Genomic DNA, 14,098 nt, shown 5'->3' on the forward strand with positions numbered 1-14,098 from the left:
TCACTTTGTGGATTAACTCATTAGTCTGGCCCTCATTTATTGCTCTTATTTTGAAGATTGTGTTGCAGTGGCAATGAGGGACACATATGTCTGGGTATCATTAGCAATTTACATAAACAATAAAAACAACAGCCTGTGTTGTTTATCTTTACTACATAAAATTTCCAAGGAAATGCACCACTTTCACTTGATTTTTAATTAGTGTGAAGATTTAAGATTGGGTGCATGGACTCTATGGGATTTTCTGGTTTTTAAGTGAGCTGGAGCGGGTGCAATATAAAGCACTGTTGTTTTGAGTGGGTGTAGCTTAAATTAAAACTGAACTGAATTGAATACATGCCTAGCCTAAGACATGTGCTAGAATGAGAATGAAATTGTTCTTCAACTCTGAGAAACACCAGTTTTCAAACACCTCAGCACCTTCAAATGGAGGTTAAAGTAAAAGATAGAGACACGTCACTAAAACTGAAATTTAGTGTCAGTATTACTCGGGCCAACTGTCAAAGCAACACAAGAATTTAGTCTTTTAGTTACAGTGTGATCTTTCACCATCAAAATGTTTCCACACAGCATATGCTAATGTCGAACCCCCCACCTGCATCCCTGCCTTACTTTCACATGAACAGTCTGTTTTTCTCTCTCCTGGATGAAAGTTTGAGACCTCTCTGTTTCTGGTCTGTTTTGGATGTGAAAGTTTTAGTTCAGATTAAGTTTCATCTTTCACTTTCATGTCTGGGGCCAACTCCTTCTTTTTGGATAGGTTAAAAGGACTTGCTTCTTCTCTGTTAAATGCAGTTTTAAACAAAACCCTCAGTTAAAAAAACAAGTTTATAACCTTATCTTTTTAAGAATCTTCTAAATTCACTTTTATCTGCCTTTTCATAATAATGTGATATTTTGTTATTTTCACACCACGAGTTTCAGGGGAAAGTGGGAGAGAGACAAGCAGCTGAAGTTTTGCGGGTTTGACACCCTTGGGTTTTTCTGCAAACCTGTTCGACTCTTACAAATGCCACATGCACAGTGTGCAGTTTTGACAGTTATGGGATAATAACAACTATAAGCAAACTATCTGAGAGATGGGCATTAACAATTTTCACATCCATAGAGTATGCAAACTAACCAAAAGAACCATTAGATGCAAACTTATTTGTAATAATATTCATATAAATGGCTTTTGCTACTTTAAGCAGAATTTATTGTTCAGGATGGCTGGTGTGTTTACTGTTTGCCCCAGTCCAAGGATACCCTGTGTGCCTGCAGTGAGCTCTGTTAATAAATGGAGGCAGGGGAAAAGCACAACCAGTCTGTGGGTCATTCTTGCTTTGCTCCATCAACCAAAAACACTCTTCTCCATGTCAGCCAGCCATGGAGAAGAGTGAAGTTATAACATACAAAGAACTGAAACTGAGTGTTGACAACGTCGAGAAGTGCTCACTGCAGCCACCTTCTGTGCTTTTCATCCTGGATTTTTTTTTTTTTATCTTTAAGGGGTTTTTTTTGCAGTTCTTCTTTTCCTGGTGAACTCTGCTGTAGTTTTGGTCCGCTATCAACCAGTCAGCATCTGGGAGACGCATATGTCATCCACTTCCAGCGATGTAGATGTAGCATTTCGGAGGACTGCACGGGAGTGCGTCAGCAGTCTGTATAAATCCCTTTCTCCACCCTCTCGAAATGGAAACGTGTACACAGACGGACACATTTGCAGAACTATAAATTCCACTTTAGACATTTAGATATAAGCGTGACTGGTCTGGAATAACATTTGTGTGCTCTAATAATAACTAAGAAGCAGGCAATTATACAGAAAACCAAGATGACACATTTGCTGCTGAGTGGTCCAAAGGGTGGCTGCCGTCCTGGTGGTTGAAGTGTTTATAGTTACCATTTTAATCAGCTTGACCAGCAGACATTCCAGGCACATCATGTTGCAGACTGGGTTGCAATTCAAAAACAAGCACAAGTTTTACAACAAACCACAAATCAGAGGCATCCAGTTCTCCCTGACACCTCTCCCAACACAAGCTTTGACTATTCTATAAAGCCGGTAGGAGATTAATCTGCTTGGAATGATGGTGTGGAAATACAAACTGGTGGGCGTTTGGAAAGAAGTTTGCAAACTCAGACCGTCTCTCTCTTTGGTTTGTTTATGCATCAAGATCATCTGCCAATCTGTTTGGATGTATTCTTTGTGTGCATGTCAACGCCACACCCTGAAATGGGCATGTGCGTGTGTCTCACCGTTCTGCAAGCCCATCCACAGCTGTTTGTGGTCTTTCTTCTGCATGTCATTGACAACTTGGCTCTTGTGCTTCAGGGCGTCGGCCTCCTTGATGCTGGACATGAAGTGAGCCTCTATCACAGAGCTGGATGGGCAGTGGAGCAGGTCCTGATCTGGAAAATTCTGACACATATTCACATGGCAAAAATATTTAAAGCTCGATGATGGGGATACCACAAGAAACAAGAAAACATGTTCTCAGGCCATTTTATTTACATATCTACAGACATATCTACAAATAATTAACTGGCAATTAACACAGTCTTTTTGTCTCTGCTTTGGTTCACCAACCAGAGTAATCCTCTTCATTCATCCCTATTTCAATATTTTGTTGTGTATTTATTTCCAATATTTTGTATTGTATTTGTAGCTGAGCAAGTAAGAGGTTTAACAGAACTTCATGCTTCTAGAAACAAATTAGATAGGAGCGCTAAGACTTATCAAATCAATAAACTTGTGATCAGCTCTTACCTTAAAGTGCACAGTGATGCTCCAGGGTAAGACGCTGTTAGAAGCATGGAGGTCAAACAAGACTCCAATTGGATAGTGCCTGTATCCATGAAATGCAAAAACAAAATTATGGTACAAGAGAAAAACCTGTTGAATGTTTGTGTTCAGCATCTGTTCCCAAAGCCAAGAAACTAGTTTTACCCCTATCTTTGGGCTTGGAAACATTTAAGCTGATCAGTTGCATCACCTGTAGACAGTAGAGTAGACAGGAAGCAGGGAGAGAGACTGGGAGGAAAACACACTGGAGGTGGCCCAGGACTGACTCAAATCCAGGCCCCTGTAGAAGCCTTTCAGCTGGTGAGTTATACTAAAGATTATGACTTATACTAGAGAGTCTAGTCCCATCTTTACATAGATCATTTTATCAGGACTTTGTTTCACATAATCCTATGTTTTTTCTTTTGCGCAGTGGTTTGGTAAGTTTAACCATAACATATAATCATAACAGTTTTAATCCTAACTTCCAGTGTTTAGAAAGGGGTTTGTAACACGCTTCGATGTTTCAGAAATGAAGAGGCTTTTCTTCATCAGAGCCTAAAATAATGCATGCATTTCATGTTTGTACTCATATGCTAATCATACTGGTTATCATAACGGTTAAGAAGATAAAATTACTTTTCTATATGACAATAAGTAATTAATGACTACTTTTTTATTTAGCGATTTACTATTACTTAGGCTGTGAAATAGGCTAATCACTTGTGTTGCACTACTGACATCTTGTGGCTACATGCTGTAATTCCATCTTTATAACTGGCTCTGATTTTAGCAGTCAGTAGGCAGAAAAGAAATGCAAATACTGGCAAAAGCTTCTGTGCTGTTCTCGAATGCTTGATAGTGGCATGAATAAATAGTCCTGACTGCACAACACTTTAGAGAACATATATGTTTACATAAGGCAGCAAAACAAAAGACAATTACATCAAATAGATTATTTATTCCCAATGAAGAGATTTGACTACATTTATTTTCAAGATGATGCCTAAATATAACATTAAACCCCAACCCAGTTTCCAGATAATACTGCTAGCTGTAATATGGTGTCAGTCTTATAAAGTAGGACAATAAACTAACTGGATCAGCCAAAAAACATTTCATCAGTAGACATTTCTATAAAAATAATCATGACAGTAACAAACTTTAAACATGATAAGCAGAGAATGAGATTCTGTTCTTTTAACATTTGTCTTCCACGAATGCCAAACCACCATCTTACGACTGGAAAAGTAAAACTCCATTGATGCACTGATTGAAATGAGTTCAAACAACAGCAGTTATTTTCTCACCATTTGAGTGGCGTTCCTTCGTACTCGAACCACATCTCCTCCACATCCTCTGCTCTCATCACTTTGAGGAAGTGCTTTTTCACCTTGTCTGTGACCAGAGTCAGGTAGCTCACTCTGGGTAAGAGCAGCTGATAAAGTAAGAGAACAGGGGAAGAGGTGCATTAATAAGGGACAGTCTGTTACTCTGAACTACATGGTAGCCGTGGGCTAAATTTAGAAAGTGCACATTAATGACATAATGAGCAGCTATATTGTGTGTCTGCTTGGTTCTTTGTGTATTAACATCCAATATTACAGATGAGTAAAATGTCCTCACACAGTTGTGAATTAAAGACACCTATAAACAATGAATGAATTATTTTGTTATTTTTTCCATTTACTGTGACATATATGTCACATAACAGCAGACAACAATCTATAGAGTAACTGTAGCATCATGTTGTACATTTTTGTGGTGCATGTGAGCTACGTGGCATAGCTACGGCAACTACATAGTAACTGCTGTTAGATCACAATCCCTCAATTCACTAGAATTAACCACATTCAAAGACTCTTAACACTTAATTTACATGGATACCCTGAAACTTGAAGTACATGTTGGTTGGGACTTGTAAACAAAATAGATTATTTGCATAATCTATGGCCTGTATTCACAGGACTTCTTAGGACTTAAGAGTAGCTACTAGTGATAACTGCGGTATGCTCTACCCTAAAAATAAATCCTGACAGAGGTAAAAAATTTTCACAAAGCACCACAGCCCTTGAAAGAACTCTCAATGTGAAAAAATGTTAGCAGTGGACAGGAGGACTTTTAGAAGGAGACTCATCAGCAGAGAAGGAAATGGTAGAAAGACAAAGTGTAGAGCAACCATTTTTCCTCCAAGTGAGGAACAAATTCGCAGTTTACATATTTGAGTTAATTAATGGGTTTGTTTTGGGTTGCTTTTTTTTTTTTGAGAAGATCCAATTATCACAAAAGACTAGCATAAGAGATCAGTAAACACAAACTGAAGCTGCTATATTGATATTCATGGTGTGCTGATTAACTCAAATCAATCAATGTACTTAGTTTCATACAAGAAAACACTCCACTTGCTGGATGCCTTTAAACAGCAGAGCAATTGTATCTTTTTTTTCTCTTACAGTCTGTACAGCAGCTGATTGAGACAAGGTAGAAATAGAAGTATCAGAAGTGTCAGAAACCATAAAATGGAGTTACAGTGTAGCAGTAATTACTTTGATTTGTTAAACCACAGTGATCTCATTATCGTTTACAGCATTTTCACAGTCTCAAACTATTACACACTTAATTTAAATTGCCACGGTGTTGCTGGTGTAAGTTTTAAAAGCTCATCATTTATTTCCCTTAGGATAAACAGATAAACAGAGTAACTTACAAAATATCCCAGAACGGTGTATAAACACAAGCAAAAATTATAGGCATGTCATTGTACTTCGGCACAAACTGGTTTGTAATTCCAAGTATTGTGTAAATATTGTCTAAAAGCTAGTGTATTCAACTGAAATGTCCATTACATTAGGTCAGTGATTCCCATTTGGTGTGCATTGCAAGTGCAATTGTGTTCCTTAAGGGAAGTCCAGGTGTGAAACTGGTTCACCCAAAAGACAAAACTCCTAAACACAAACTTAACAATGTGGTGTATGCTGTACAGTGCAGCGAGGAATGCCCAGACCTCTACATCGGAGAGACCAAACAGCCACTTCACAAGCGCATGGCACAACAAGAAGAGCCACCTCCACAGGACAAGACTCAGCAGTCCATCTGCATCTAAGGACAAAGGTCACTCTTTCGAGGATGCCAATGTTCACATTTTGGACAGAGAGGACAGATGGTTTGAAAGAGGAGTGAAAGAAGCCATTTACGTCCACTGTGAGCGACCATCTTTGAACAGAGGCGGGGTTTACGACACCAACTCTCTGCCATCTATAATCCAGTTTTGAGATCCCTTCCCAGACGCCTTAACGCCCACTCACATCCTGGGCCATCTGACCTCAGGAAATCACATGATAAGGTGGGACCAGGTTTCACAATGAGCTCACGCGAAACCCTGGCTGATTGTGACCCACACCCAGTTTCACACCTTGGCTCATGTGATTAGGTAGAGGATCATCAGGGGGTCATTTGTCCCTCTTTGGGGGGAAACTCCCACTGCATTTAAATCTGGGACTCTCCACCATTTGACCTTAGAAGAAGCTTCTCGGATGAGAGGTGAAACGTCTTCAAGCAACTCGAAGTCCAGACACTTTTCTTTCCAAGCTCCTTAGACTACGATGACCTGGATGACTGAGAACCTTCACAGACATATCTATATGTACTTGTATTTGTTTTTTAATTCTATATGATTTTTGTCTTCTTGTTCATTTATTTGTAAACCACTGAGTCTGTAACAAACACTGATACAGCAGACATATACAAAAGTCATGAGCCACCCCTCATTTCTTTGTATTTTCTTTAGATTAATGGAAAATGGGAGCCGCAAGTTACTGAAAAAAGTGCAAACATACATGGAAATACATTGAGTTTCCACACTTCTACCAAGCTAAAAATCTGTATTTGGTATATCTGGTCTATTCGGGTATCCTTCTACTGCATTTTTTATGTGGGATCATAGCCACTCAGATGCTTTCCTAATGGACCAAAATCTGATGGCATTTTTCTGCAATCATAATTCTAGCAATTTTGACCAGATACTCAACACACCTGGCTGAAATGTAGCCCGAAACTGTGACAGTCTCCAATGCACTTTACAGAGACACACTGTTCTACGTCTTTCCTGACCATCAAGTTTGGATTTATCACTCCATAATATGTGTTTTCAGTCCATTTCTTGTGTATCCACATCCTTTTCTCCCTGTTTCCCTTCCTTAAGAATGGCTTCTTGACAGCCACCCTTCCACTAATTTCTGATGAGGCTTCAGTGAACAGCAGATAGACAAACTGAAAGATTGCACCTCTACTGTGTCAGATCTTTGCTGTTTTCTTTTCTATTTCTGAAGGGTGTGAATTTCAGATACTTCTTATCTGCTCCAGATAGTGTTTTAGGCCTACAATTTCCTATTCTGCCTTCCACCTACCTAACCATTTTCCTGTGCACCACGCTGAGGTAAGTCATGTTTTCACCTAATAGTTATACGTGAATCACTTTATTGGTGCAAAAATACTATTTTATGCCTGTCAAACTGTGTTACTCTTGGCAGTTTTTATAGATTCAAATAAAGTGATGTGAACAAATGATTTGTTTTCCCCCAACAACACATTATATAATTTAAAACAGGTTCCTTCCTAAATTTATTATACATAGATACAACAGTGATTCATTCCTTGAGTTAGGTTTTTTGCTTCTTTTATGTTTGTATGATTCATTGGACGGTGTAAAGTGGTTTAATATATATATATTATTTTGAGAATGGTCAGCTACAGGGACTGTACTGAAAATGAGAGCAAAAGGAGGCACAGTGTTCAACGCCACTCAAAGCCAAAGCAAAAAAAGCAACTGCAATAATGTCTGGCTACCTGGAAGTATAAAGAAATGTAATTTTCGCAAGCAAGAACAAAATGTTTGAAAAACACTTTGTTAGATGATACTTAGAACTACACCTATAATCTATGTAGGTTTGACTATTTCACTAATGTTTTCGGTTCAGGTGAGACCACAGCCTGGTCAGCTACACCTCCACACTTAGGTAGTTAGTTCCTTCATTTTGCTTTGACAACTCTTTTACATAATTCTTATCCTAGAACTCCTTGCTGCTGAGTGGATCCTCGGAATGCTTATGAATATGGGTCATGTACCCTTCTGTAAGCAGGCTTACAAAAGTTAAATAAGAGGCTTCCTTCTGACTGTGTTGTCTGAAGGACTTCCTTGAAGCATGCTTCGTCAGAAAGCATTAATCTCCAAAAACAAAAGTTAAGTCAGGCCTAGATTTTGCATCATGTTAGATGAGAACAACTGTACTTACATAATAAGCCTCGGCTTCCCTCTCAGTAACCTCATCCTGGTTCAGAGTGAAGCAGGTGGGTATCCGGCCGAACCAAACGTCTCTCAACACGTCCTTGTCATCTGCCATGCTGCTGCTCCCAGTGGCACATAAAGAATGAATTCCCCAAACCGATGCCTGCTTCAGAAGAGATAAAACCGTCCTACTGTCAGCAAAAGATCGGAGCATGGCTAACAAGCAAACACTGACAAAACTTTCAGCATCCAAACGCTGAACCTCAGTTCAATAACCAGTGCAAGTTAAGCTAGCACCACGTTGGCGCACTTCAGGTTTGAGTAACTTAGATATCTCTTAAGTAAATTGCCAGTGAAGTTATTTCTAGGTTACAGTTCAGTGATAGGTCGCTACCTATCTCTTAGACCTCCAAAGGAACTTCAAAATTGTCGAACTACGCAGCTGTAGAGCAAAAACTGATGTTAGCTCGAGGGCTAAGTAGGCTAACTTACCCAATGGAAACATAATAAAGAAATGTTTAAAGTCCAATTACAAAGGTACTGATAATATTTCCCACAGACAGACATTCTTACACTGTGAGAAGGAGATGGGGGAGCCTTACTTTTTAGTCGATATTTTGTAGATATATTGAATGGAAAAGGGGCCTATGTTGTCATTCCCCCGCTGACACCGGAAAAACAGCAAAAATATCCAATTTCCCGCAAAACAGCGACCACTGGCGACCGCTATTCTTACTAAACCAACTACAGAAATATACCAAATGATCTGCAATTTTACGTTGAAAAAGACACTAAAATTTTAAAAATAAATATTAAATGCTTAAAGTATTTTAAAGCGTTGTAGGTTTTGCATCCATCCTCCACCAAATAGCCGAGTGGTAAAGAGAACCGGGGGCGACGCATCATCAGTATGCGACGGCCCTTCTCAACTACGTAGCTCTCCTCCGCCTGTTTGGGATCTGTTGTGTTCATCGGCAGCTCCGGGAATGGATAAAACAACTGAGATGGATAACCTGGAAATGCGTCTCCGGGCGCTAGAGAGTCGTATATATGGCGAGAGAAAAAACAAGAGTGGAAAACCTGTAAAGGTTCGCTTATATTATGTATATCTGTATATATGCTAGTTGTTAGCTTTGCGGAGCTAACGTTGGTTGTGAGTAAACGCCCTTTTTTAATTTATACACTAGAATGTTAGCAGAAGTTGTTTTAGTTGTTCAATTTAGTTTCGCACAAATATGAAAAATTGACTTTCCTGCCCATCAAGAAGCTATTCCTTTATTTTCATAACTGTTGGTTATTTAGCTTTCATCTGTTTACATTAAAAAAGTTGTGCTTAATCATAATCAACAATACAATAGTCTGACACGGTTAAACGAAGAAACCTCGGCTAGCTAGTGATGAGATGCTTTTTGAGGCGAGGGGACTCAGCAGGGTATCATGTGATCTGGAAAAAACACTCTGGCTTACAAAGAGGCATTTAAGTTGGTTTGTTTTTCACTAGATTTTGTCATTCCAAAGGTGGAGATAGTGCTACAGTGTGCTGTTAGGCTTAAATTTACTTTAAATTCAAAGATTTAAGAGTATTATTGCCATCTCAACACATGAGGTAGCATAAGAGGGAACAAAACTAAGGAATGAGGTTCCTGTGAGCTAAACGACTAAAACAGTAATACGATTTAAAATGCTTTCTAAATTTAGAAAAACAAAAGGTATCATGTATCTCTACTGGAGAGAAGGAGAATGAAAGTCATAGGAAGCATGACAGAATGCATGTATGTGAATAAGGAGACAGGTGTCATAGGGAAGAGCAGGGGTAGTGAAGATGGACGAATTTACCCATGGTTTAGCCATCCAAAGTAACAGACATTGCACAAGAGAGGTGAAGAAGAGAATGCCTGCTTTTTCTGGTCCTGATGCTGCACAGCCTGTGACATGAGATGTAATACTTCTTTCCAATGGTCATCTGTGGAAACCGTTATCCAATATGTACTGCAAAAAGCCAAATAAGACCTTAAATGTAGTAAGGGAATATACAGACTAGGGCTGCCACGATTAGTCGACTAGTCACGATTATGTCGACTATCAAAATCATCAACGACTAATTTAATAGTCCACGCGTCGTGTGAAGCTTTGTAAGATCCCAAAAGACACAGGAATAAGTAGAATTTGAGAGTGTAATAACGGGCTGAAACAGAAGATGGCAGCACTGCATGTACAAGGATGCCAGCTGCCGTTAAACCCCAAAGAAGAAGAAGCTGTGTCCCAGAAGCCCTGCTCAGTTTCCAACAATGGCGGCAGCTAGTTAGTTTTAATATTACTCTTATTATTCTTTCTGGGTCACAAAATAAACGTTGAACATATTTTCAGGCGAGAATGTAGCTGTGTAAACTTCAAATATGTGCTCGGTTTATCAAGACAACACATATTTGCAAAAGCGTCCTGACATTTTCGGAGACATCTGTTATCCACTAGCTCGATAGCTAGCCGGGGGCAAGGCTCACTAGAGCCGGTGAGAACACCGGACTCCCGGCAAATCGTTTTCAAACCCACCGCCGTCTTTCGCTACTCAGGTTAAACATGTAATATAAGTCACTTAGATAACTTAAAAATGTTATTGTTTGGCTTTTTTTTAGTATTTTATTTGTTCCTGAGTAAATCGGTTTGGCTGAGATTAAAGTTATAGTTTTTACACAACTGAATAAACGTCAAGCAGACAACTGATTATCAGAAGTGTGAGATGCTCCAGAATTTACTCCGGTGTCCTGTTATATTTTAGATAGCAAGGAGCAGACGGTTGAGTTTATTAAACTTCACCGAAACAATCTGCAAATTTCATTAAAATTGAATAAACTATCATCTTGTCTTTATTTTTTAGTTAGCACATACACTTAAAGCTGTAAGCTAATGATGGTTATATAGGAGCAGATGCATGCTGGTGCAATAAGCTGTACCTTGTACGTCCAATGGACGCCTGATCTGATTAGTCAACTAATCGCAAAAATAATCTGTGACTAGTCTACTATAAAAATAATCGTTTGTGGCAGCCCTAATACAGACAGCATATGTTTAGCCTGCATCGCGCTAATTCTCACATTTCTTTTAGGATAATAAGATTCCAGTCCTCATAAGCATAAGAAGAATTTTTTTTTGTAAAATGCCATTATTATTTTTTATTGGTACCTTCTGTATCTCCCAATGTCATATAAACTTGACTCTTGCATGTATTTTATGTGCTAGCATACTCCCCTATACCACACCACCAAAAAACAAAAAGCAACAACAACAACAAAAACCCTTGCTATCAGGATGATAACCACTAACTTTTTCCCCTGCAGTGTGCGGAGTCATTGGCCAGGATTCAGGCCGGTCTGACCAACACAGCCAATAAGAGAGAACGAGTAAAGATTCTGCACAAGAAGAGTGAGTCACACATTCTGCCAATCTCTCAGCCCCTACACTTTAGATTATTGGCTTGTTGTATTTTTGTGAATATATATTTTTAACATTGCTCTAAATTAGCAACTACTTTATACTGATGTGGTTATTCATATTATAATACCTTTATAAACTGATGTGTTTAGTAATGTGGCTACTGAAAATTAAAAACTTGAAAGGGCTCTAAATTTCTGTGACAACCTTTAACTTTCAAGACACCAAATGTTTTTGCAGAATTTTTTTCTTTATTTAGATTTTAGACTGAGTCTATTGAACTTTAAATCATGCTCATTGGTGTTGTGGTGCAGTTGAGGACCTCTTAAAGTACTTGGACCCTGAGTTCACAGACCACATCACTGTGCCTGATGCCATGAAGCTGGAGTTCATCCTTGCAGGTAAGAACTCTTAAAAGTTCAAATGAAAACTAATATTACTGAGGCATACACAGGCATTAACTTTAATGTCGATTGCTATATGTGCAAATTGTATTGGTATTAAATTTTTATATATATTGTAAACAAGTAGAAGCTGAATCCATTTCTTGCTCTGTCTCTTTGCAGAGGAAGACTTCTTGCTTTCGCAGGCTGCTTTACTGGAACAGGTCAGCAACCTGCAGCCACTGCTGGACAGCACCTACATCAGAGGTGAGTTTCACTTTGTAGGACACATTAATACCCAACAAAACAATGTCTGTTTTGTTGTTTTATATTCCTGGCATCATTTTGGAGGGATCTTATGCTTAGTTTTGTTACCTACGTTTAGCCAGGGGTTTCAGCCTGTTTTAAATGGGTGATAGATGTGCCTATTGTAGTACTCGATGTTTTACCTCATCAGGTCTTGTTTTTTTGTTCACAGATGTACCAGAACATGCCACCAAGCTGCAGCGCTTATCACAGATTCACATCAAACAGCAGGTAGCCCTTTCTTTCTTTCTCTTTCTTCCCCATCTACTCCTGTGGGTTTGTCTCTCACTAGGTTTTATGTGTAAATATTATTCTGTTTGTTTTACAGGACCAAAGTGAGGTTCAGTCACAGGAAGTTAAGAAGCTTTTTGAAGAATACAACAAAATGGTACACTTCAATTTTTAAATTCCAGTGATTATGAGAACAAAGCTATACATATATTCTTTGGGTAAACAAAATGTAATAATCAATCAAAAACATCTTAAACTTAATTAGCAAACTACCAAAGTTTTTTATCTATAGCTACTTTGGTCAGTCATGGAAAAATTCATAATACACAAGTTGTTGCTGAGATAAAGCTCCACCCACTGACAGCTGACCTCTTGATTGCCAGATGTTCCTGTTGTCCAAGCAGTTCACCCAGTGGGATGAGACCCTGAGAAAAATGGAAGAGGCCAAAGGAATCCGACCTATGGAATAGTGATTATCAACATACGTTCAGATGACGAAAGTGGAAAAACACTGCACTGTGGTGGGAGTGTCAGATATGTGAGGCAATGGCATCACCACATTTCTTTCTTATTTTCTTTCTTTTTTTAAACATTTAATTTATTTGAATTAGGTGATATAACTTTGATAATCTAACCTGATGTAAGAAATACTCAAAAGTGTAAGAAACAGTACATTAACAATTCCAGAAATAGTCACTGCAGATTGTAAATATTGAAGGCAGGTTTGTCTTCCTGCTAATGCTGGTGGTTCCAAACTGACACTCATATTGGAAGAAAATGGGTTTCCTGTAACCGTTTATTTGTGGATGAATTCACTCCTATCATTAAACTTGTAGTTGTTATGCTGTTTATTGTCAGACAAAAGTACTTTACTTGTAATGTATTCCTGTCCTCCTTACTGTAGGCATGTCACAAGACTTAAATTGCTCTTCCCCCAGTTCAAAAACACACACCTAGTTACTTCCCTCTGGATGCTTCTTGACATGACTTATAAAACCTTAAATTAGCTTCAGTATTTTTTCCAGTATTTGGTTTGAACAATTTCATTATATCTGATTTCTCTTATAGCAAATAAATGTTGATAAATAAATATGACTTTTTGGGGGGATATTCAAAAGTGTTGCATGTTGTGTGTATATGAGTCTTACAACAGAATCTGGATCTGTTTAGGTCTGTTTGTGCATTCTGATGTTTTGTCAGTTTCTAATAGGTTACTCAGCCATTTTTCACATTTTCACAGAATAGATGAGATTGGAAACTTGGAAATAATTAACCACATCAAGAAGCAATATAATATTGTCACTGTATGTTTACTCCAAAACAACACTGAACACCTTAATACCTATGTGCTTTACAAATTGAAATGGCATGACTGACTGAACATTGACCAAGAATTATTTTTGCTGCTGTCTCATGTAAGGCCAGAAGTACAGCACTTTTTATTTTGTTCGTAACAGCTCAAAGAAAAGGTGAGACTATTTTTTGCTCGTTGAATATTGCGCAGCATAGATCAAGGCACATAATATGTTGCTTACTAAAATTGAAAATTATGCTTCAGTTGGTTGGCTCCAGTGTTTTTATATGCTAATAGGTCAGTTATTCAGTTATAAGATCAGTCTCAAGCCAAAAATTCATTTTGTTCCCTGAGTTCTGGCAAGAATGGCCCAAAGGAAGGTAGCTGCTAATTCTAATGAATAT

General features: G+C 38.4%; 2 protein-coding genes across 3 annotated transcripts in view; one reads left to right on the forward strand and one right to left on the reverse strand.

Moving 5' to 3' along the window:
• atg5 (ATG5 autophagy related 5 homolog (S. cerevisiae)) overlaps nt 1-8,911 on the reverse strand; it is a 47,961-nt gene extending 39,050 nt beyond the window's left edge. Inside the window, exons 1-5 of one of the 2 annotated variants that reach the window (XM_005929492.2) lie at nt 8,654-8,911; nt 8,059-8,214; nt 4,078-4,205; nt 2,753-2,831; nt 2,242-2,404 (exon numbers count right to left, since the gene is read on the reverse strand). In XM_005929492.2, coding sequence (XP_005929554.1) covers nt 2,242-2,404; nt 2,753-2,831; nt 4,078-4,205; nt 8,059-8,166 — 478 coding nt within the window. In that variant the 5' untranslated portion in view covers nt 8,167-8,214; nt 8,654-8,911. Of the gene's footprint in view, nt 1-2,241; nt 2,405-2,752; nt 2,832-4,077; nt 4,206-8,058; nt 8,218-8,653 lie in introns of both variants that reach the window. The other variant, XM_005929491.2, reaches the window with a different exon arrangement.
• Nucleotides 8,912-8,959: 48 nt separating this feature from the next.
• dctn3 (dynactin 3 (p22)) lies at nt 8,960-13,517 on the forward strand. The gene is made up of 7 exons (XM_005929493.2): nt 8,960-9,139; nt 11,387-11,471; nt 11,795-11,881; nt 12,047-12,130; nt 12,342-12,400; nt 12,498-12,557; nt 12,784-13,517. The coding sequence occupies exons 1-7, from the start codon at nt 9,038-9,040 to the stop codon at nt 12,868-12,870; spliced, it is 564 nt and encodes a 187-aa protein (XP_005929555.1). The 5' UTR covers nt 8,960-9,037; the 3' UTR covers nt 12,871-13,517.
• Nucleotides 13,518-14,098: the final 581 nt, after the last annotated feature.

This window comes from Haplochromis burtoni, unplaced genomic scaffold (genome assembly GCF_018398535.1).
Source record: "Haplochromis burtoni strain Fernald_Lab_line unplaced genomic scaffold, NCSU_Asbu1 Contig_124, whole genome shotgun sequence".
Taxonomy (NCBI): Eukaryota; Metazoa; Chordata; class Actinopteri; order Cichliformes; family Cichlidae; genus Haplochromis; species Haplochromis burtoni.